Source organism: Schistocerca americana, chromosome 3, assembly GCF_021461395.2.
Source record: "Schistocerca americana isolate TAMUIC-IGC-003095 chromosome 3, iqSchAmer2.1, whole genome shotgun sequence".
NCBI classification, from domain to species: Eukaryota; Metazoa; Arthropoda; class Insecta; order Orthoptera; family Acrididae; genus Schistocerca; species Schistocerca americana.
Genome location: NC_060121.1, coordinates 603217380 through 603242249, shown reverse-complemented (window position 1 = coordinate 603242249; position 24870 = coordinate 603217380). Strand labels below are relative to the sequence as shown.

At 41.4% G+C, this 24870-nt stretch overlaps 1 protein-coding gene across 1 annotated transcript in view; it reads right to left on the bottom strand.

Moving 5' to 3' along the window:
• LOC124605525 (SH3 domain-binding protein 5 homolog) overlaps nucleotides 1-24870 on the bottom strand; it is an 89459-nt gene that overhangs the window by 54644 nt on the left and 9945 nt on the right. Inside the window, exons 3-6 of the mRNA XM_047137269.1 lie at nucleotides 16292-16469; nucleotides 5541-5659; nucleotides 5378-5461; nucleotides 3756-3881 (exon numbers count right to left, since the gene is read on the bottom strand). Of these exons, the coding sequence (XP_046993225.1) occupies nucleotides 3756-3881; nucleotides 5378-5461; nucleotides 5541-5659; nucleotides 16292-16469 (507 nt within the window). The remainder of the gene's footprint in view (nucleotides 1-3755; nucleotides 3882-5377; nucleotides 5462-5540; nucleotides 5660-16291; nucleotides 16470-24870) is intronic.

Genomic DNA, 24870 nt, shown 5'->3' with positions numbered 1-24870 from the left:
ATTAGACAATTAAAGTAGTAAAGGAGTTTTGCTATTTGGGGAGCAAAATAACTGATAATGGTAGAGAGGATATAAAATGTAGACTGGTAATGGCAAGGAAAGTGTTTCTGAAGAAGAGAAATTTGTTAACATCGAGTATAGATTTAAGTGTCAGGCAGTCATTTCTGAAAGTATTTGTATGGAGTGTAGCCATATACGGAAGTGAAACATGGACGATAAATAGTTTGGACAAGAAGAGAATAGAAGCTTTCGAAATGTGGTGCTACTGAAGAATGCTGAAGATTAGATGGCTAGATCACATAACTAATGAGGAGGTATTGAATAGAATGGGGGGGAAGAGGAGTTTGTGGCACAACTTGACTAGAAGCGGGATCGGTTGGTAGAACACGTTCTGAGGCATCAAGGGATCACTAATTTAGCATTGGAGGGCAGTGTGGAGGGTAAAAATCGTAGAGGGAGACCAAGAGATTAATACACTAAGCAGATTCAGAAGGATGTAGGCTGCAGTATGTACTGGGATATGAAACAGCTAGCACAGGATGGAGTAGAATGGAGAGCTGCATCAAACCAGTCTCAGGACTGAAGACAACAACAACAACAACAACAAAGTTTTTTATTGCAGCTGATTTATCTGGTCTCCTTGGTTACGAAAAAGGAAGAGCTGGTCCACAAGGATGTATAAATAAAAGTTTACTTCTCCTTTTTCACCTCTTGGTAGCAGAGTAGCCATTCCCCATTTGTTGTCATAGGCACAATCAACAAGTCCTGTAATCTGTTCAGCTGCAACATCTGGACCCACTTGAATTTTATGAACATCAAAATCCTTAAGATCAGAAATAAGTTTTGCCTTACCTTCGGCTTTGCTCATACTAATAAATACATGATACTTTTGGGTCCTGTGACTGCACTGACTTTATAAAATCTTTTTGCCTAGCTCCTTATTTATGGTGAATGCTCATCATTTGTCACATAGAAGAAGTGACTCGTGACATATATGCTTTACCACACTTAAACAGTTGGAAGGGAGGTAATATTTGATCATGCTGTGCTTCCACAACTGATTAATATACATTTATGTGTACTTATTAAGCCTTCTATATGGTCATCCTAAGTGACAAAGTGGTACAAATGTGCCAGTGAAATGATTTACAAAATTTAATTTCTCAATAAAATGTTGAACTGCATTTGTTGGAAGGTAGAAAGTACAACATACCATTTTGTTGAAGTCCCTTCGACATTTTACTGGGCGATTAAGCATTTTAAATCATGAACCTGCACTTTTCTGCAACTTTATCCCACGAGCCTGTGTGCTTAATTTGTTATACATGCACACAGCAATCTTGTTATTTTCCTCTCACTGGTGCTTTAACCTATACTGAAGTGAATTACTATCAACAGAAGTGATTTCATATAGTTCATATTTTTAGAACAGTGTGTGTGTGTGTGTGTGTGTGTGTGTGTGTGTGTGTGTGTGCGCAGAAAGATTTTTTGCCCAAAAGCTTAAATGTTTAGCAGTCTTCTCCATTGCGTATGTCTGCAACTCCTCTAAGAGGTAAGTATGTAGTTTTACATAATTTGGAAACCATAAACAATCTTAATTTTATGATAACCATCGAATAGATTTTCTGCTCTTGGTGGGAAGGTAAGTAACCAAGTCCATTGCATACTGTACTGTTGAGTGGCGAAATCACATAAATCCAAGCACAGCGGCACCAGTGAGAATGTGGGGATTTGGTGTATAACTTTGCTGCCTGCAATTTCCAAGAGGAGGAAAGCACAATACAATTGGATAGACCTATGACTGAGTCATGCACTATTACTAGAAATCTTGCATACGGCATTTCAATACTTAACTTTACAATGGCAACAAGTGGCTGTCAGAATGCCCTAATATGCAAAATCTGAATAAATGCAATTACGTTGAAGTCACACATTTTCTCAGTTAATATGACAAAAAGCTGAAACATCACTTAGTATACTGTTCTGTATTTATAGGAGTGTCAAATCTAATACAGAATAACTTGACTGCTTCTGTTTGAAATACACCCATAAATAAAATAAGGAAGGAGAGAAATGAATCCAATTTTATCTCCGTTATTCTTGATGAAGCAACTAATGTGTGTAATTTCTTGTAGTTCTCCTCAGTACTATGCTATGTCATAGGTGTTAGTCACGAACATGAAAAGTTCCTAAAATTCATGAACATGTTCAGAATTATGATGGAGCTGCAGTTGGTTGGTCATTTGAATGGAATGCAATCAAGAGAGGTAAACATATTTTCCACTGTAATGTTTGTTCACTGTATTACTCATCGACTGAATTCAGTGTTATCGCAAGCTCTGTTGAAAACCAAAGAATGCAGAATTTTTTTCTTTACTATGAATGGTCTTCCTACTTTTTCTTCCAAGACAACATAAAGAACCTGTGTTCTAGCTGAAGAAGTAAAGAAACAACTGCCTAAAGTGACTGCTACACTCTGGAGTTCTGTCTCTCATCTGCTGAAAACCTTATACTGTATTGCGGTCTGCTGGTTTCACTTTTCAAGAAGATGATAGATCCAGATAAGCAGGATGAAGAAACCTATACTGCTGCTCATGGATTTGAAAGCATGGTGCAAGATGTCAATTTAAATTTTGCCATACATATGTTTTCAGATATTTTCTCCTCGCTAGTGCTGTATTTGACATATTGAAAGCCAGAGCTTACAACATTGCCTAATGTTTAACAAAAATGAATGAATCTGAAGAAATGTAGATGGCCAAATGTGATGGATTTGAAATATGAAATATTCATGTTTCAACATATGGATGAATTGGTAACTAAAGAAAAGCTTTTCAGCCACAAAAATGATAAAACTATGAATGTAGTTCACACTTTCAAGAACAGTTTACAAACTTAGCTCTGTTATTAATTGGAAAAGGTCTCCTCTGGCAGTTGAGGTCAGTGTTTGATGATTGGGTGATCAACAAAGTCATCAAAAATACAATTCTATTGTAAATGCTTACTTTTATGGAAGTTCAGTACACACCACTGGCAGTTATACATACATAAAAGGTAATTCAACACTGTAAGTTCAGTGTACATAAATCATAAGTAGCTTTAGTATTTATTGTAAATATTTTAAGATAACTATTTAAACCTAGACTGCTGAAAGATGAACTGTTCACAAACCTCTCACTTGCCCCATATAAAAATGAAACATTAGTATTGTTGTCAGCTTTTTCAACTAGAATGCAGACAACTACAGAGCACTGTCACGCGAAGAGTGGAGAAAAAGTCAAGATTAGGCCACTGCCTGTGAAAAAGCAATGATCTAATATAAATACAAGACTTCCAATGCTCATACCAGTTCACCTCTAGCAACTTATGACAGCTATTTGTTACATGTAAGATTTAGGATATAATTCTATCTTTGTTATCTTAACTGAAGTGACCTTCCTACAATCACATCTCTTGTGATCATATCTAGAAATTTTTGTCTGTTTCACCTGCTGTCCTATTCAACAAATTAGTTTGTAACCATTAAACTCCACATAGTACATTAATTCTTTATCACATTACATTTTTGATGCCCATTACATTTATTTTTGGAACATATATCTAAATCGGAAACCTAAGCTCAAAATTTATAAACTGATTACAGATGCCATGGCACATCACACTATGGGTGACTACAAAAATTAATATTAATAACTGTCTCCACTAAAATGTAGATGACAATGAATAAGAATATGTCAAGTAGTTAATCTACTTACTGCTTTTTGTAAATTCTCCACACGACACTTTTGAGTGGCCAACTGCTCCTGGCATAAAGTTTTTTCTTCGAAATATGGCCTTGAACGAGTAATGCTTCTTCTCAGCCTTTGTTCTAGTTCTTGGACCTAGAAGAAAAGAATGCAGAAATTCACAATAGATTTTAATTAACACATACTACACAAGCAATGGGAAAGGTTATGAAGTTAGAACTTCCATAATATGCTCGTTACTTAGTACGACGCCTCAGAACTTGCCCCCCAACCCTATGATTCCGACATATGTGTGTGTTGCTCCATACACATTGCATCCTATTACACATTACAGTCCCACTTTCTTAACATATATAGTCATGGTAAGGGTGAGGCAGAGAATACGTAGGGAATACGTATAATGGGTTGATGTGCAGATAAGCCTCGGTTTGTGTTTCAAGTGGCTTTCCCACATCCCACTGAGTGAATACCAGGTTGGTTTTCATGTTCTGCTTCAGATACACACTACACAAACATATAGAACACTTTCTCAAACATGTATACAGACTTTATTCTCTACACAGACATATTGGGTACACTGCTGCTGCGCTGGGGGGGGGGGGGGATGGGAGCGGTGAACAGGTGACCAAAATCTTCATGGCTGGACACATTTTAGCCCTGCTCCTTATGACTGAGTCCAGTGCCCTAACCACCGTGCCATTTAACTTGATTACTTCTAACAGCAGTGCTTCAAAACTCCATGGATGGAAACTTGTTCTCCAATATTCATTTTACTCTTGGCATTCACTCTATCTCCATTTCCATTAGTTTCATGTTTCTTTGTTTCTCTTTTCATTTCCACAGCCTTCTTCGATCCACCTTTTCACATTACATTCTGCATCCCATCTGTCAACTTTGGCTTCCGTTTTCAATATATTTTCCTTTATTATTTTTTCTCCTTTCCCCATTCAGTCTTCCACTTCTCTACTATTCCCAACGAAATATTACTGATTTCAGAATTTAATATGATGCCTGACTGCAGTGGTAAAATTGCTGACTACTGAGATCACTCCCAATGAACTGTTATGTAGCAAAGAATTTTACAGAAGAAACACAACAGTCATTAGATGTATACAGTTACTACCACAAATATTGTTTGATGCATACCGGAGAAAGATAGTTTTCTAATTAAGATGTCATACTTCACTGGTGAGTGGGTGCCAAGCATTATTCAAGATAATCAAATGGTCTTCTTTCATAGAGTTTGGGACAAGCAGACATTGCCTCCTGTCAAAATTGTGAAAGTGCAAAACAAGGCACTGAGACACCTTCTGCCTTCTTTCCAATTCCCAAGTACAGTTTTGCAACTACATAATTGATTTTGCAAATGATCCTATGACTAAATAATAATGTCTGGTTGTTACATGTCAAGTACCCTTGTCCCGTGTACTGCCTACGATTTCATGCCAATAACCACACCATTGTCTTGTATTGCACTTTCTGACCTATCATGGGACTTCGACTGCCTATGTATAATTCACTCTTATAACTTTTAGGAAAGTTTCACAGCTACCAAAATTTCTTTACATTGTGCACAAAATTTTATGACAAGAAAAGAATTTTTCTTTCTTTTCTTTTCCCTGACTTCTCACCTTCTGTTCTGCTGCGTTGAAGAGTGCTGCTCTCCTCTGGTGTTCACGGCCACTCTCTGCTTTTTGTGTTTCTGCCTCCATAACCTACAAAATATTAGAGAATGCTTGCCTATAATATTCCTGATTAAAGTCACATGCAAAAAATATATTTATTTCTTTTTACCTTGATAGTTGCATGATTCAACATCTCTTGCCAAGCATTATCAAACTGCCATTCATGCTGTTTACTCAGAAACCTCTGTTCGGCAAGTGCCACTGTTTCTTTTGCAGCTTGGTGTATTTCTGCCAAACCATAATAGGGCAATTAGATACAACCCACTTAAGTGAAAGACTATAAATAGTTAGTAGATGACGGTAATGCAATACACTATAATCAATTTGTCACAGGATACAGGAATACTTATTCAAATCAGTTGTCACAACTGGTTACTAATATGAAAACCAAATGCTGATCTATGACTATTAAAAAAAGAATGTATAAGCTTATTGGTTGTTATACATCCAATGAGGTGAGACTATGGCAAAACTTATGAACTTGCCCCTGGAGCTTATGGGAATATTTTGCCAGTCCCTGGTTGAGGCAAGACCATATGACCATTTGAAGAGACGATTTAAGGCTTAGGGTCCCCACTGAGGTGATAAAACTCTCCTGTGTGCCCTATTTGGTTGCCATCAGTTTTTACCTCACTTGATTTAGTAGTTACTAAAATGCAATCCACCAGATCTGGACATTAAGCAAATGTAGTGTCATAATGATTAGGCAATGCAATATACAACCATCATATGGAAAAGGCATAACTGTAAACATCACAACTTCTGGAACTGAAGTCATTACTTATTTCCACACGTATACAAACAATAGTGAAAAAAATTGGAATTCTGGGTGGCAAATTCTGCATTCTCAGATGGAACTTTGCTTTTATCAGTCTTCTGTGCCTGCACTGAAACAATGAGTTCAAGTTTACATTTTTCACTGTTAAGGTCAATAAGGCCGAACTGAATGTGCTTGTGTATTTGCAAGTTGTTCTAACTTCAGAATGTGACACAGCTCCCTTAAACATTCCTATCCACCAAAAATTATTCCAAACATAGTGATTTTCACAAGTGTGGACTAAGGTTTCTAGAAAAGAATATGTGACTCTTGCTGCTGTATGAGGTAACTGCATAATGTTCCACTATTGTGATCACTTCTTTAAGATCTTCACCAGAATCAAAGCAATGGAAAAAGCACTCTTTCGTGTGCATGAGGATATGGAAATCACCTGGAGTTTAGTATGGGCTTCTAGTGGCAACTTCTGCCACCAAATGTAACAGCAACACCACATGTAGTGGGACGAGGTAGAAGGCACCGTATTAAGACTCGTCCGAGCTTTCCAAGTGATTTATTGTTTCCAACTACAGTGCCCCCCATTCCTCTTGGTCTGCATCACCGGGTCCTGCAATGCTGAGGACATCACTTCGCTGTCTGTGAAATGGCTTGGTGCATAATGGCTGCCACAGCGACCTGTGCACGCACTGCTGTGTGTTGGCCTTCTATGGCAGCGGAGTTGCGGCATCGTCAGGATGCGCTAGCAGCTGACTCAGAGCGGCCTTCGCCTCTGCCACCTTAGCGCTGCCCACTGCAAGGCGACCTGCGGCGCGCCCACTCGCCGGCATGGCTAAGAACGCAGCGACAACGAGCACCCGCAATCTGGCGTCCAAATCTGCAGCCTTCGCCCTGGATGTCTCTGGTGTGTGTGTTGGGAGCCAAGATGACTGCCTGCAGTAGCGAGCCGTGGAGTGGCCCGTCACTGGCTGGTTAAGGACCCCGCGTCGGCCTCAGAGGGTTGAACCAGCGACCCGCTGGGGACCGGAATGCTGGCGCCCCATCTGCTGCTGTGTGTAGCCGGTGGTGTGACACGCCCCGCCATCCAGTGCTGTGTGTAGCTGGTGGTGTGACACGCCCCGCCGTCCAGTAGAGCTGTCACACTTTAATGCCCCGCGTTGGCCTCAGAAGGTCGAACCAGCGACCCGCCGTGGACTGGAACGCTGGCACCCCATCTGCTGCTGCATGTAGCCTGTGGTGTGACACACCCTGCCGTCCAGGAGAGCTGTCACACTTGAATGCTTTGTTAGTGAACTGGCATCTATTTAAATGCAGCTGTGCGCCTCTGTTTTGCTAATGCGCCGCTCCGCGTCACACAGTCATAACACCTAGGTAGGCCAGTGGGCACCTTCTGCCTGTAACTTGCGCCATGCAAACCACTGTGTTCACTCTTTTCAGGTGGTCTACGGCCCTGTGGCCTCCATTCTACTTCGCAACCACTGGTAGCGCAACTTACTGTCAACAGACCTACGCCTGGCTGTAATTTGTGTGCTCCGAAATATTGCACCAAAACTGACTTTTCCTATCCCAAATGGTAGTGCCGCTACAGGTCTCCAGGGCAAATGTTCAATTAATCCCATGTGAACTAATGCCAACAATTCTTGCGTTAGCTGGGCAGTGTGTAGCCATGCATGATTGTGTAAAACATGACACTGTAATCAAGAGATTGTGTCACTTGTTTACAATAGCTCATACTCAGGTTTTTTAATGCCTCACAGTACACTTCAGACATATATATAGTCTGACATGTCCCCACATTCTTTTTTGTGACTGCTGTTTTGTCACTGCATTAGCATAGGAAACCAGATTTTGTCAGCACTCAAAATTATTCTGTCCCGTAGTCTTTCTCCTTCTTCGCCACAATGAAAATGAAGTCCAGAGAAGCACTTATCAACTGACTTTTGTGGTCTCCGAAATAAGTTTTGAAACCCCCAACTGACACAGAACTTGAGTCATGAAATAGTTTAGTCACAATCTCATGAGAGACACACTGAAAAATCTAGGGAAGATGCCTGACAGTTGACATACTGTAAAAATTTGGTTTTTAGTTCATTCCTGATTACTGACAGATGGGCTCTTCTGTCATGAACATACATCATTCCACTCTCCAATGAATATCATCATTGATGTAAATCTTCATTCATAAAATTTAGTTCACAAATTATGCATAGAGATTTGCTGCCACTAAAAATCATAATACAGAATAAATTTCTCATTTTGCAGGATTTTCAATTGAACACTCATTTTGAACAAGAAGCAATGTGGATTTTCACTACCATAGTGTAATGTAGCAGAACAGCATAACATTTAATGGAAACTATGATCAGGTTACTACTATTCAATACTATTCAATTAACTGTGGGTGAAGCCCGATCAACAGGGATTTACATGCATTAAACGAAAGGAATAGTGCATTGACAATGGCTAGCTCCTAGCCAAAATCTAGATCTGCATAATAAAATTTAAAAAGGACTACCGATTGCTGCAATCTATAATTTACAAGAAAACTGATTCATCGAACACATTTCCTTCACTTAAACTCTTACGCCACTGATGCACTGAGAAAATAAACTACTGACTTATTTGATTGTAATTTGTATGAGAATGTATTTATATTAAATGAAGAAGGATCATCAAGTCATGCACATTATAGAGTAAGTACAAGCATCATACATCTTGACACATGTGATTTACATCAACTTGGGTGATGATTTTGTTTTAACGGAAGGTCTGCCTTGTTATCTGTGGACTTTCTGACTGTTCCTACCATAATGCAAATTATGATGTACTTATCCTACAAAATACTGAGTATATGATCACAAAGCTACAAAAATATTAATATTACCGTTTACTGTCAAACTTATTATATGAAATGAAAAATACCCATCTTGAAATAGAAAGTTTTCCCCTTGTTGGTTCCCTCCAATCCTAGCTAATTCCAATGGAAATCCGAATTTCTTGCTGATTGTGAGCAGTTGCCTTATCCATTTCAGCTATCCACACACACTCCCCGGCCCCATCCAAACCTCCGTATGTCACTGTCCACTTCTTTATATCACAGTCCTTTGTTCCTTTAAGCTCACAACATTGCTTGATTCCTGCTGAGTGAGACTGACAGAACCATAAGGAATCGAGACCATTTTTATCACTGTATACCCAATCTTGGCTTATGATACAAATGATTTCATGATCAGCAGCTGTATGAAATATTATTCCAAATTATTTGCTGAATGCAAATTTCATGACCTCAACTGTAATGGATCTAGATATATTACCTAACTGTGACAAATGAAAATCTGAGCCAGACCAGGACTTTGCATCGGACTAGGAAGCAGCCACGGATAGCCAAACTGTTTAAGGTGATTGTTCACCCATACATTCAAGTCCTCATTCAGCACAAATGTTCATGTCACAATTGGGTACTACTTCTATACCCTGCAGCTGATGGCATGAAATTCGCATTCAGTGAATAATTTGCAATAATAATACCTTTAATTAGTACTTTATCTTATAAACTTTGGCTCCACATACACTGTATGCATCCCCAATGTTAGAACAAAATATTCTAGTTAGTAATAATCTGTATGTATGACTAAGTTTTGCCATATACCTGTACTAGTTAATAATACACTCCTGGAAATGGAAAAAAGAACACATTGACACCGGTGTGTCAGACCCACCATACTTGCTCCGGACACTGCGAGAGGGCTGTACAAGCAATGATCACATGCACGGCACAGCGGACACACCAGGAACCGCGGTGTTGGCCGTCGAATGGCGCTAGCTGCGCAGCATTTGTGCACCGCCGCCGTCAGTGTCAGCCAGTTTGCCGTGGCATACGGAGCTCCATCGCAGTCTTTAACACTGGTAGCATGCCGCGACAGTGTGGATGTGAACCGTATGTGCAGTTGACGGACTTTGAGCGAGGGCATATAGTGGGCATGCGGGAGGCCGGGTGGACGTACCGCCGAATTGCTCAACACGTGGGGCGTGAGGTCTCCACAGTACATCGATGTTGTCGCCAGTGGTCGGCGGAAGGTGCACGTGCCCGTCGACCTGAGACCGGACCGCAGCGACGCACGGATGCACGCCACGACCGTAGGATCCTATGCAGTGCCGTAGGGGACCGCACCGCCACTTCCCAGCAAATTAGGGACACTGTTGCTCCTGGGGTATCGGTGAGGACCATTCGCAACCGTCTCCATGAAGCTGGGCTACGGTCCCGCACACCGTTAGGCCATCTTCCGCTCACGCCCCAACATCGTGCAACCCGCCTCCAGTGGTGTCGCGACAGGCGTGAATGGAGGGACGAATGGAGACGTGTCGTCTTCAGCGATGAGAGTCGCTTCTGCCTTGGTGCCAATGATGGTCGTATGCGTGTTTGGCGCCGTGCAGGTGAGCGCCACAATCAGGACTGCATACGACCGAGGCACACAGGGCCAACACCCGGCATCATGGTGTGGGGAGCGATCTCCTACACTGGCCGTACACCACTGGTGATCGTCGAGGGGACACTGAATAGTGCACGGTACATCCAAACCGTCATCGAACCCATCGTTCTACCATTCCTAGACCGGCAAGGGAACTTGCTGTTCCAACAGGACAATGCACGTCCGCATGTATCCCGTGCCACCCAACGTGCTCTAGAAGGTGTAAGTCAACTACCCTGGCCAGCAAGATCTCCGGATCTGTCCCCCATTGAGCATGTTTGGGACCGGATGAAGCGTCGTCTCACGCGGTCTGCACGTCCAGCACGAACGCTGGTCCAACTGAGGCGCCAGGTGGAAATGGCATGGCAAGCCGTTCCACAGGACTACATCCAGCATCTCTACGATCGTCTCCATGGGAGAATAGCAGCCTGCATTGCTGCGAAAGGTGGATATACACTGTACTAGTGCCGACATTGTGCATGCTCTGTTGCCTGTGTCTATGTGCCTGTGGTTCTGTCAGTGTGATCATGTGATGTATCTGACCCCAGGAATGTGTCAATAAAGTTTCCCCATCCTGGGACAATGAATTCACGGTGTTCTTATTTCAATTTCCATGAGTGTATGATTACCTAAGAAATTTGACTTAATTGTATGACACTTAAAGCTTTATTGCGCATCAATCATTTAAAACTTTACATACTTTTTATAATTGTGTCCAGACTGAATTGCTAGTACTGGAGACTGTGTGTTAATTCAGAGAAAGACAAAGCATTTGAATAGAATGGAGAAGTGGAACACCATGTGGTGATGATTCAAATGCAAACATTTCACTGTGCTTGTGAATTTGTGGAGTGGAGAAAGGACACGCAAAAACGCATTTATGAAAAAGAAATAATGATGAATGATCCATGTAATGACAATATGTTAAAACTGTTCTGTGTATATTTATGTAACGTGATTACAATTTACCGTTACTTTGTTTCACAAACAGACACAGACACTTTTACCGTGTTGAGTAACATCTATCCTATTCTGGTGCGTGCATGGCTCAACAAAAGGCTTGCCCACAATTCTTATGTGTGATACTTTGTGTGTGTGTGTGTGTGTGTGTGTGGTAGCTGAATAGCTCAACATTTAATGGAAACTATGATACTGACAATAATGAAGAATGTGACACAATGTCGCAAAGTTTATGCGATCTTATATACATAAGAGAGCTTGTACTGTAACATTGGATTACTGTATTGATGAAATTAGTCCAACGAAACACACTGAGACCAAATTAAGATGAGCTGTAAGGATACTGACCAACAAACTAAAAATATGTAAGAATCAATGTAAATGAAAGTCCAATCTATCATTCACAAAACTGGCACAGTAACTACAATTCAGGTACCTAAAGACGATTCAGCTAACTAAAGTCACAGAATCTAAGTTGATAGCAAAAACTAATCTGTACTTATAAAATTGTCAACGAAAATGATTAGAACATTACTGTGGATACATTGTCCGTGTAATTTTATTTTATGAGTATTGCAATATCTGAACATCCTACCTGGTTCAGAAACATTGTAGAGAATTGTAAAGCCAAATTTTATAACCAATTTTGTAAAAGCAATGAAATCTTAATTATAAATTCAATCAACTTCAATTTAAACAATGCAGGATGTAATTTCGTGATTGTTAAAAGCTATGTACAGAAAAGTGGCAGTTGCTGTGCAGTCAGTCCTAGGCACCAAACCTGTGTCAGTTTTTATTTGTTTGTGACACAATAAAACAAGTTTTTAATGCATTTTGACAATTGCAGCTTCATTATTTATTTGATTCACAGGCACCTAATGTATTTGAAGTGGACCCATTTATTATTTCAGATGGAAGATAACCAACGAAAATGAGTTACACATCTGATTGAAGATGACCGATAATCAACAAATTAAGTAGTCGAATTTTAGCCACAAAAGCTGGTTATGTTTTAGCAGCCCTTAAGCACAGTAATCTACTGTGTGAACCTGAGTAATGACTGTTCTATTTTCCCCACTACTTCCCACATTACATGAAAACGGAAATTACTTTCTAAATGATGATGTGTTCTTCAGTACAAAGGCTGGTTTAATGTAGCTCTCCACATTAATCTTTGCTGTGTAAGTCTCTTCAGCTTTGCATAATCATGCACCCTAAATCCATCTGAAACTGATTACTGTATCCAATCCCTGGTCTTCCTCCACAATTTTTACCTCCATACTTAGCTCCATTACCAAACTGACAATTCTTTGAGACCCCGTTCAGTTTGTCAAGTTGTAAAATAATCTCCTTCTCTGCAATTTGATTCGGCATCTCTTCTTTAGTTATCCACTATACCCATGTAATTTTCAGCATTTTTCTTTAGCAAATTTCAAACACTTGTATTCTCTTCTGGCCTGAATTGTTTATTGTTTGCCCTTCACTTCTGCATGAAAGGCAAATACCTTACGAAAAGACTGCCTGATGGTTAAATTTCTATCCATTGCAAACAAATTTCTCTTTTTCAGAAATGCTTTTCTTACAATTGCCAGTTTGTACTTTATACCCTCTCTACTTTGGCCATAGTTATTTTGCTGCCCAGCTACCAAAATTTATTTAACTACTTCTAGTGTCTCATTCTCTAATCTAATTCCTTCAGCATCACGGATTTGACTAAATTCCAATACCACAGTTTTATTTTTGTTGTTTTTCATCCCAACCTCTTTTGAAGACACAATGCACTCAAACTGCTCTAGAAGAAGAACATATTGCATGCGAATACACTTACTTCCATTCATACGGTACACTCACTAAGATACTGACACACACGACATCAACACTACTAACTAACTTCAATGAGGGCGATGAAGTACCATAGTGGAACCATAAAATGTAGTTTATCTGTAAATGTGTAATCATTAATTGGTTTAACCACCTATCTTGCAGGACTCCTCTATGGAGACTTTCCGCAAAAGTGAGCTGTCGCTGTTATTGGATGCAGTTTGTTTTGCCTCAAAACAGAATTTGATGTTTCTGAGTGGCATTTGTGTCTGCTACTCATTGTGTACTACATCACCTACTGGCATTCTGTACCCAATGGATCAGAAGGCTAGAACACATTCGTTGGCCACCGGGTCACTACATATTTTTTCATTTGAATTTTGCCTGTAAATGCGGATGAAAAGAAAATCCAAAGAGAAAGAGTATAAACAAAAGCTAACTAACAGTGCTATCCTCCCCTGAAAAATATGTAATGCTGCTAAAACTGCTGCATAGTGCACTGAAATTGAAGGTGGGATTTTTTAAAATTTAATATATTTTTAAATTATTTATTCCTTTTTGCCTGCTTAATTTGTTGCATTTTTATATTTTCTCCTTTCATCAATTAAATTCAATATATCCTGTGTTATCCATGTATTTCTACTCGGCCATGTCTTTTTCCTTATTGTATCACCTGCTTTCATTATTTCCATCTCTCAAAGCTACCCATTTGTCTTCTATTCCCTTCTCGTTTCAGTCAAATGTTGCCTGGTGCGCTCTGTCAACAATCTCTAGTTCTTTCAAATTATCCAGGTCTAATCTTGTTAATTTCCTACCTTTCTGCAGTTTCTTGAATTTCCATCTACAGATCACAGCCAATAAATTATGTTTAGAATGCACATCTCCCATTGGAAATATCTTACAGTTAAAAATATGGTTCTGAAATTTCTGCTCATCACCGTGTAATCAACTCAGAACCGTCACGGTCTCAAAGTCCACATATACAACCTTTTTACACTATTCTTAAACTAAGTGTTCGATCTATTAAATAATGTTCTGTGCAAAAGTCTATCAGGTGGCTTCCTCTGTTATCACTTTTCACTAGTCCATATTCTGCTATTTTGTCTCCTCTGCATTTTTCTATATCAAATTTCAGTCTCTCGTCACAAATTTTCCACTCCACTACTTATCTAAATTATTTCTTTTATCTCGTGATACGTTCTTTCAATCCCTTCATCATCCACGGGAATGGCTGACCAACTTGTACTCCTGTGGTGGGTGTTTGCTTCATATCTATATCTTGGCTATCAAAATATCCTATTCTCATAGCAGCTTACCCACATTCCTATTGTCTTCACTTAAAACTTCCGGGCTGATAGGCCGTGGTCGAAGTATAAAACTCTTCCCTGACGTTTCGTCTCCGACTGCGAGACACATTCTCGGAGGTACAGCGGCAAACTGTTCGCCTGGAAGTTTTAAGTGAAGATAATACCGGCTGTGAAAGCTTACATTGTATGTTCCTACTGTCTTATTTATTATTAGACCTACTCCCACATTACCCCTTCTTGACTTTGTATTTATAAACCAGTATTCACCGCACCAGAAGTCTCGTATGTGGTGAGCAACCAGAGAGGGAAATCTAAGGATTGAGGAATTTTTCTTTGAAAATTTTAGTACCCTATGTTTCACGATTCCAGTATTGCGTTCTGTGATGAGACAGTGACTGTACCTCGCAGGTGTATACCGAATGTTATCTGATGCACCCCTGCCCACGCCTGGTTCACATGGGTAATGTTCCCATTGCATGTACTGCTGACAGTGGATGCTTTTCAAGGCATTGCTGACAATAGGATGTTTTGGGGTAACACCCTGCGAGCAAATAGGAAAGCGTCATGTGAGGGATGCAGAATGGGTCACCTGGAGGCATCCAGAACACAAGTTCTTCACTCTATTGTCGACCAGCTCTCCACCCAGTTAAATGTGTATACTAGCTCCTTTGTTAGGGCACCATGCTCTCAGTCAATCTGCAGCAGCCCCCAACACTGTAGCTCATCTCTTTTGTTGTATCCCTTAGTAATAAGGCTAGGAGCAATATAAACTCCAAATGTGGCACTGAAGCTCTTGTCATGTTTTTCATTCTCAGAAATTCCCTAGCTCACCCAAGCACCCACATCCTACCTCCATCCTCACTCGCCCTTCTCTGCCCAGTCCTGTTCTACTTGTCACTACACTCACTTATTCCCATTATATCTAACTAATTTCAATCTATCAATTTTCCTTTTTGAATTCTCTACACAACCTACCCAATTAATGGATCTAACATTCCACACTCCAACCTGCAGAACATCTGTTTTGTATTTGCTGATTGTGATATCCTCCTGAGTAGTCTCCACATGGAGATCCGAATGGGGGACTATATTACCTTCAGAATATTTTACCCATCAGGATGCTATCACCTTTTACCCATACAAAAGGTCTGTATGCCATAAGGAAAAATAACAGCTGTAGTTTCCCCTCCCTTTCCAGTCATTTGCAGTACCAGCACAGCAAGATCATGTTGGCTAAATTTACATGCCCACATCAGTCAATCATCCAGACTGTTCCCCTGCAACTACTGCACAATATGCTGTCATTCTCCAGCAGCCATATGTTTATCTAACCTCTCCACAGTTCAGTCTCCGTTGTGGTTGCACCTATGGTATGGCTATCTGTGTTGAAGTACTCAAGCCATTCCCCCATGGCAAAGTGCATCTGGTTTGTGTGTGTGTGTGTGTGTGTGTGTGTGTGTGTGTGTGTGTGTGTAATAAACCTGTAAGAAAAAAACGCAGTAAATGAACATTACAATCTCAACTACCTTACCATTAGCTCTTTGGAACTGGACAGCAGCTTTCTGACACTCCAGTTGTGCCTTCTTTGCAATTTCAAGAGCTTCATAGTATGGACGAGCACGCTCAATGCATGAGCCTAAATTTTTGGAAAGGAGTTTAAGGCGCCGTGTTGAATCATTGAGTAGCAATCTGAATGTGTTGTTGGCCTCCTGTAATAGAAACCACAAGAGTATTATCTTTATGTAACATATTCACTGTTGTGGGAAAATGTGTAAAAAGTAATCAACAGAAGGGAGTAACGTGATATAATGCCATGCCAATGATTCCAAGCAGACTGCTGACAGTCCTTGTGGCAGAACACGCAAACTAAACTGCTGGACTGTAGAAAGATCCAGTGCATGTTTCATGCAGAGTTCTTATTCCTGTGGCTCTCCCTCCCCCTCACAAAAGGCATGCCACATTAATAAAAGACAATGCTGACAAACGTAATGCAGGAGCTTCGTCCCAGAAATGACAACTTTAACACAGAAATACAATCTAATAATGTTACAACTGACAACAGATGTATCTTTTCGAAAAATAAATTCACGAATAGAGAAGGCAATTAATAATCTGCCAGCCAATGCACCAAAGCTTTGCCTGTTTGGAATAAGTCATTTGTTGATAGTTAAATAACTGTGTGTTGTGGCACAGCTTGTGCATCAAGATGTTATTTTCTTGTTACGTGATAACTACTTCCATCACCTCCATAACTGACCGGTCAGTGCATGTCTGCCAGTCACGTGGAGGACATGAGTTCGATTTCCAGTATCTCAATTGGGAAGACTGGGATAGTGTGCAGCTGGTATTGTGGTATCAAATCAGGATCTATGGGCAGGAGAGAATTTATGTTGACCCCACACCCTCCATGATCCCACTGACACCGAATGATCTGACACAGGTGGTATGTGGAGTGGGTACAATGACAACAGCTCCTTTGGATCAATATCACTCTCGGCTGATTTTACGTATCTGACACACACTTCTGACTCTTGCTGTCTCTCTTCCTAATTGGAGCAAGTAGTTTAGGCTACACTCATTTCAGTTTTGTCTGCTGAGTGCCAACTAAACAATCACATGATATATGCTTTGTTCAACAATCAGTGAAACAAGATTGGGAGGGACTATGTTTCTGTGTTGTCCAGTATAGTGTAGTGGTTAGAGCTACTACTAGATGTGATTAATTCTCATCTTCAGACAGTATTTGTATTTGATCTTCACATGTTCTAGAAGATTCTGGCACCTTCTTGATAATATAACTATTTTTATCTCATTCTGGAAAATTAAATGTTATGTACAAATACTAGTGCTCTCTAGTCAAGAGACAATTTAGACCTGTGTCTGTTTTGTGTTGGGAACTTGTGTAATAGACCACTTTCAGTACCAAAATTTGTTATTACTGATGACTTAGCTCTCTGTTAACACTTTGTAGACCAAGTCCAAGTGTATGTTGAACCACAATTTTGTGTTAAAAGAACTGCACCCAAGCACGGGTCGGTCTGCGATTTTCTTGACACGAGTCATCAGTTCCTTGAAAACTGGACTCACTGCATTCTGTTGTCAATTTCTTGAATCATTAGCGAATGTAACAGCTGCTGTTACAAATGGTTGATCCAGTAAGTTCACATTGATGTAATTTCATTTGTACACTCAGGTTTCGTAGTTTGATGTAGTTCTGCTGCAGATATCTCATGTTTGTTGTGAGAGCAAGTAATTCTGGAAGCTCAAGAGCAAGAAATTGCTCAGTAACTCAGTTCGCACTTTATTTTATTTTTTTTTTTTAAATACTTTCTGCTGTCATTATTTTAAATTTATAGCCTACCAAAGAACTAAAATAAATTATGAATAAATCTTGAAGCTTGGTCTTTTTTAAGTACGTATTACTCTTGAAAATACATCAATCACTTATGTGCCAATAATCTTTTAGATAACGGCATAAATGGCCAGTTTCCTATGCCCAAAATTCTTCTAAGCGCATTGTCTTCAAAGTGTTAATGCACAACTCTTTCATCTAACAAGGGGAGGCCACAACGTTTGGAATGCGAATTTACTGCAAACTTAGTGCACTCGTAGTACTCATGAGGACAACAAATGTGTAAGCAGTACCGCGTACTTCTCAAGCGTTATTGAGAAAAATCGCAAGATAATTTTGGTCGTCAAATATACACTTGTGCATGGCTATTTTTACCATGAAGCGGCGGCAGCTGAGTGGTTAGTGTTCAAGCCTCATAATCGCTGGATCAAGCCCCGTTCATGAAGTTTTTTTATTTTTTATTTCATTTTCTTTTTATTTTCAACACAGTCATTTTCTTTACTATTTACATTACAATTGATATAATAGGAAAAATACGTGTAATCCGATGAACTTTTATTAAATTTACAATGTTATTTGGCAGTCTACAAATTTTTATTATCACAAATAATATAATATTCACAACTATAGGCTAGTAAACGACCAAAAGCATAAAGTGATACTGAAAATGTATGATTGTCCACGATTTGAGAAATCCCTTATACCTGGAAGGAGCCCGAAACGACTTGTTACCTCCTAGTTTTGACCAGCACAGACAGCTTCTGAAAGATGTACAATTAATCGTCGCTTTCAACGAGAACAGGTTGCAGGATGGTATTTTTTGTAAAAACACGGAAAACATAAAGTTAAACGGCACCAGTTGCATTGAATAAAATCTATGTTTGCGCATACGCAAGGTCTTTAGAGGTTTTCCATGGAAAAACAAACCTTGGTAACATTTTCAAAAACCTCTCTTTCAGCCGATAATTTGGAAGGAAACCATGCATAGCACAGTATTTCCTTAAAAATTGGTGCTGATAATTGGTCATGCAGTATCGAGTGTATTTTAATAGCATCTTCACGAGAAGCAATTTCTCGCTCTCTTTCGATTAAATATGAACAATTTTGAAGGCACAAACAAGCATACATTTTCAGTATCTCTTTATGTGTTTGGTCATTTACTAGTTGATAGTTATGAACATTATACTATTTGTGGTAGTAAAACTTTGTTGACTGCCAAATAACATTGTAAATTTAATAAAAGTTCATCCAATTACAAGTATTTTTCCCAATATATCAATTGTAATATAAATAGTAAAGAAAATGACTGTTTGGGGGGGGGGGGGGAGGGGGAACTGACGAATGGGACTCGAATCCAGAAATTACGGGGCTTGGACGCTAACCACTCAGCTGCCGCCGCTTCATGGTAAAAATGGCCACACACTGGTATATTTCTGACGACCAAAATTATCTAGCGATTTTCTCAATAACGCTTGAGAAGTACGCACTACTGCTTACACATTTTGTTGTCCTCATGGAGTACTACGAGTGTACGAAGTTTACAGCAAATCCGCATTCCAAACATTGTGGCCTCCCCTTGTAAGTTACATAGCTTGGTGGAAGCACCAGGTACTTCAGAACATAGACAATGTTATGCTTTAAATTAAACTATGAAGAAGTCATCCTATACACAGCCAGGTGCCCAAAGAAAAGCTTTAGAAGTTATTCTACACATAGCCGAGAGCAGAAAGAGAAGCTGTATGTTGCTATTTACATCTGCATAGTTTAGTGTCTGCACAGGTGTGACAATGCCACTTCACTACATGGTTGGCACAGATATTTCACGAGTTGACAGTGGCACGATGATAGCCGGGGAACAAAAGACCACGAGAGGGAGACGAACTCAACATCATAGTCAATCTACGGGAAGCACAGTGTCCAGATCCATGTAGGGACAAGTACTGGAAGAACTCAGTCCATGGTGGGGGCAGATGATATGCTAGTTGAGGTCTGCAGTGGTCAAACTCTGCAAGTAAGCACTGGCTCAACCAGCCTGTTGCGACCACAAGTACACACTTCCACCAGCGGGTCTGCCCGTACTGTGTGTTGTGTTTGCCGTCCATGGCAGGTTTCCACACTGTCCTGCTGTGCTACCCATGCCAGCTTATCTGCCTCCACCATGATGTCCGCTGGTGGGAATACATACTCCCTATGAAAGGCCATATACGACCGAAATGCCCAGGCTTGGACCCCAACCTCTGGCGCAGAACAGAACAGGAGAGGCACCTGGAGAACCAGACAGTGGACAAACCACTAAAAGAGGCAGCACTGATGCCACTGGCCCAAAGAGAAGGTCACAGAGGCTGCGGCCATTGGTGGTGGGGGGGGGTTTACTGGCTCCACAATGGCAGGGGTAGCTGCGGGCTTCACTGGGGGCTACTGCTGAAGCAGGTAGCTCCAAGTGGGAGCCCTCACCCAGAACAAGGTCGTGTCCCACCCCGCCACCCAACAGACGGCAGCGGTGACATCACAATGGGATGTGGGTGCTTGGCGGGTCATCTGCTCCCTTCCAGCATCCACCACAAACAACTGCCAACCTCTGTGGCCCACCACAACACCTGGCAGCCACCGACGCCAGTAGCTGGACGAGGCCCAAATGGAAGTATCAGGTAGAAAACACAGCAGACTATGATGGTCCATGGCATGCGACTCAGGATGTAGCAATTCCAGAAGACCCATAGCTGGCACCCATGCAAAAGTTCTGCCGGACTGCATCTGCTGACTGGTGTTGCTCAGTATGTAGCCAGAAAGCTTGACAATGTGTCATCACAAGGGCGTCTTCATCTGGATCTCAGATGTACACACGAAGAACTCGAATTCAGAGTTAGAAGTCTGGTCGCAATAGTCAGATGGTGGATACTACTGTGACTGCAAATGTCCTCAAACTTCTGTGACAAATTCCCGACTGTTATATGACAGCAGTGTCGAGGGAGATCCATCAACAACAAAAATAACCTGACAATGCGAGAGCCACGGCAACTGACAGCGTAGACGATAGTTTGGCTACATGCGGGAAATTAGACGATGCATCAATCACCAATAAGCACATGCTGCCCAAAAAGGAGCTGGTAAAATCGACAAGCACCCTGTCCTAAGGATGCTCTGGGACTGCCAAGGAGAAAACAGGTGCAGCAGTGCAGCCTGATTCTGTCCACAAGCCCCACACAAGAATGTACCATATGTTCAATGTACTGATTGATCACTGGCCAGTACAAGTGACACCGTGTCAGTGCTTTCATATGAGCCATACTCCAGTGGAATATACACGGCAACTGGAGTATGTGACAATGCAATGCCATGGGAGCGGGCACGTGGCAGCATTTCTCCTCCTTCACTAGTACAGTAACTCCCTGGACAACACTAAGCCAATCACATAGGAGGCATAATGAACACCCCACACCTGATCCGGACTCAAAGAGATGCATTCCATCGAAGACAACCAGATTGCCAGAACAATACTCTGCAAAACTCTGTCAGAAGCTGAGGCAGTTGCAGCTTCAAATGCTGTCAACAGAAAGTCCAACTGGGGCAGCTGCACGCCATTATGTGATGAGAACACAAGAGCCTCCTGCCAATCAAATTCTGGATCAGACTCTATTATTAGCTGACAGAATATCAGCACTGGCATGCTGCATGGTTGAGGTGTTACAAACCTCATAACAATAATTACTGAAAGAGAGGACCCACCGATGCAACTGGTGAGCAGTCATACCCGGCAGTTTGGATTTAGGGCCAAGTAATGAAACAAACAACTTGTGGTTGGTGTTGAGGTGGAACATCAGCCCCATACAAGAAGACATGGAACTTTTCAACCCTGAAAATAATAATGAGTTAATAATTCTGCTGCACACTGGAAAGCGTCTTTGATGCATAAACTACGGGCTGTTCTATGCTGTCCATGGGCTGTTCTATGCTGTCCAGATTCCAATGGGGCAGGACGGCACCAAAGCCATACAGGAAATGTATCACTGGGCAGGGTTCAAGAATTAACCATTGTGAAGGAATCCAGACAGGGAACAGAGCAAAAACACTGCTGAGAGACTGAAAAGTCTGCTGACAATCCGCAAACCAGACAAACTCAATGTCCTTTGGGCAAAGCTGGCTACAAGGCTCACAGACGTACGGAGCCTGGGGAATGAAATGAGCACAATATAAAACCTTACCAAAAATGACTGGACCTCCTTCAGGTTCTCGGGTGCCGATAGGTTGACAATGACCTTGATATGGTCATCCATGGGGATGAGACCATCTTTACTAAGCAAATGACCCCAAAAAATGCACCTTCAGAGAGAAAAAACTGCACTTCTCCAGCTTGGAACTCAGGCAAATTCTCCAAGAGGTGTTGGAAAAGTAACTGAAGATTTCATATGGGCTCCTTTTGATGTCATCAAAGTAACCAATGCAACAAGGAATGTCGTTAATAAACTGCTCAAAATCCCATTGGTAAATTCCCGGTGCAGACATGATTCCAAAAACACGGGATTAACTACTAAAGCCCAAATGGGGTGTTGAGGACCAGGAAAGTCCAAGAAACTGCATCCAACCGCAACTGAAGGTAAAAATCATGCAAGTCTATGTGGGAAAAAACTGTCCCCCTAACAATTTCGCTAACAAATCTGCCTGCTGTGGGATGGGATATGAATCTGCGACACATTATGCTTTGGCCATCTGTCTAAAATTGCTGCAAAGACACATGGCACCACTGAGCTTTTGTATCATCATCAAGAGTTGGCCCAGAGATTCAACAAAATGGAAGAAATGACAACCTGATCCTGCCAAAACTCCAATTTAGCCTTTTCTCTGTTGAGCATGGCAAAGGGAATGGTCTGGAGGTGGCTAAATTAGGGTACCACTAAGGGCTTAAGGGAAACACATGCATCGAAATTTTCTGCTCCGCCCAGCGTATTCTCAAACAACAGACTGTACGGCTGCATTAAGGAGTCAAAAATCACAAAAAAGTAATGGATTGAGACATTAGAAGCACTTCATTAATGATCTGGAAGACAATAACATATTTCATAACAGTGGTGGATTGACCACTAACAAGTTAAGTTGCTGTTCCATATTCTTGTAATGCGCGGAGACGGAATCTTGTCCTCACAAGGGAAAGTGCTGGTTACTAAAAGACAACCTGATGGAGCGGCTCCTGCAAATCCACACACACCATGACCCTGTATGTATCTAAGTTAATTAGACTGACTGTCACTCCCATGCCTACCTGAAATTTAATCAGCCGCCCATCCACTATCAACGTATGCAAAATACACTGGGTCAACATGCACAGGGCATCAGAATCAGCCCCAGATTCCAGTTAAAAAAGCAGGGCATCTGATGACCGAGTCAAGGCCTGTCGACTGTCACAAACAGTTGCTATATGACCCATCTGCCGGCATACACCACAAACATAATCTCCATGTGGGGGCAGTCTAAGTGAACTTGCAACAAATGAAAATCAGGGGTGGACTGTTGGCTCACCCAATGAGTGGAAGGAGAATGACGTGAAGGACCCGAAAAACACTGCTGGCGGGAATGACAATGCTGCAAGTGGTGCAAACCTATTGGACACGGCATGGGCGAGGACAGGCAGTGCCATGATCCAATGCGCTGGAATTGTCAATGGCAGCAACATACTGTGAGTTAGCAGCAGGTAAGGCTGCCTGTGATATCCCTCAAGACAAGGGGCCCTTATTACCATACACATCCAACTGTGGCACGTGCAAATTACCAGAAAGGAAGTCCCTTGCCACCAGCACAAGCTCCTGCAATTCCGCAATTTGGGCAATGTTGGCTACAGAAGGATCAGATGAAGTCAACGTCCTAGCCTGAACCTCGCAATCAAGAGCTAACCTGACAATCACATGCTGAATTAGTAAGTCTGCGTAAGAGGTAGCACAATTGGGACACTCAAAACAACACTTGCACGAGAGGCCCTGCAAACTGGCGATCTAGATCGCATGTGATGCCAGTTGAACTGCAAGTGCACCACCACCATATGGATTTGATGGTCAAAATACTGCATAAGCAATCGACAAAGCTCATCAAACGGAAGTTTCTTGGGGTCAGCACAGTGCTTCAAGTTTTTGACAGCTTCGTATAAACTTGTGCTGTTGGGCAATAGCACGGTGGCCTTATCAACTAGATTGATGATATGCCACATCTGGCAGTGCAACAAGAACTGGTGCAGATAATTCTCTCACCATTCTGTTGACTTACTGAAACCAGCAAACGGTGTTGGAGCTGATGTTGGAAATGGAAGACTGGTGCTGGGCCCCACTGGCAAGCAAGGAATGAAGCAAATCCACATTCTGAGTTACCAATGTCTGCATCTGCTCCTGTTGCTGCTCCTTCAGTAGGCCCAACTGTTTTTGCCAGCACTGCAGAAATGCCAGGTCTATGGTAGCCCAAGTAAATACGAAAATGGGAACGAAAGTATAGGGGAGCTTCACAAGCATAAGAATGTCCTTCATCGCCAGAGATCCATGAGGGGGAAACAAACACACCATTCAAGTTGACCTACATGAAGCAGAGTGTCCAAAGCCACATAGAGATGAGCATGGGAAGAGTGGGCAACTGGTGGTAATGGCATAATCCATGGCACAATACACAAGGTGAGGTCCGCGTTGGTCAAACTCTTGAGTAAGCACTAGCCCACGTGGCCTACTGTCGTCCACAGGTAAACACCTCCAACTGCAAGTCTGCTCACTGTGTCATGTGCGCCC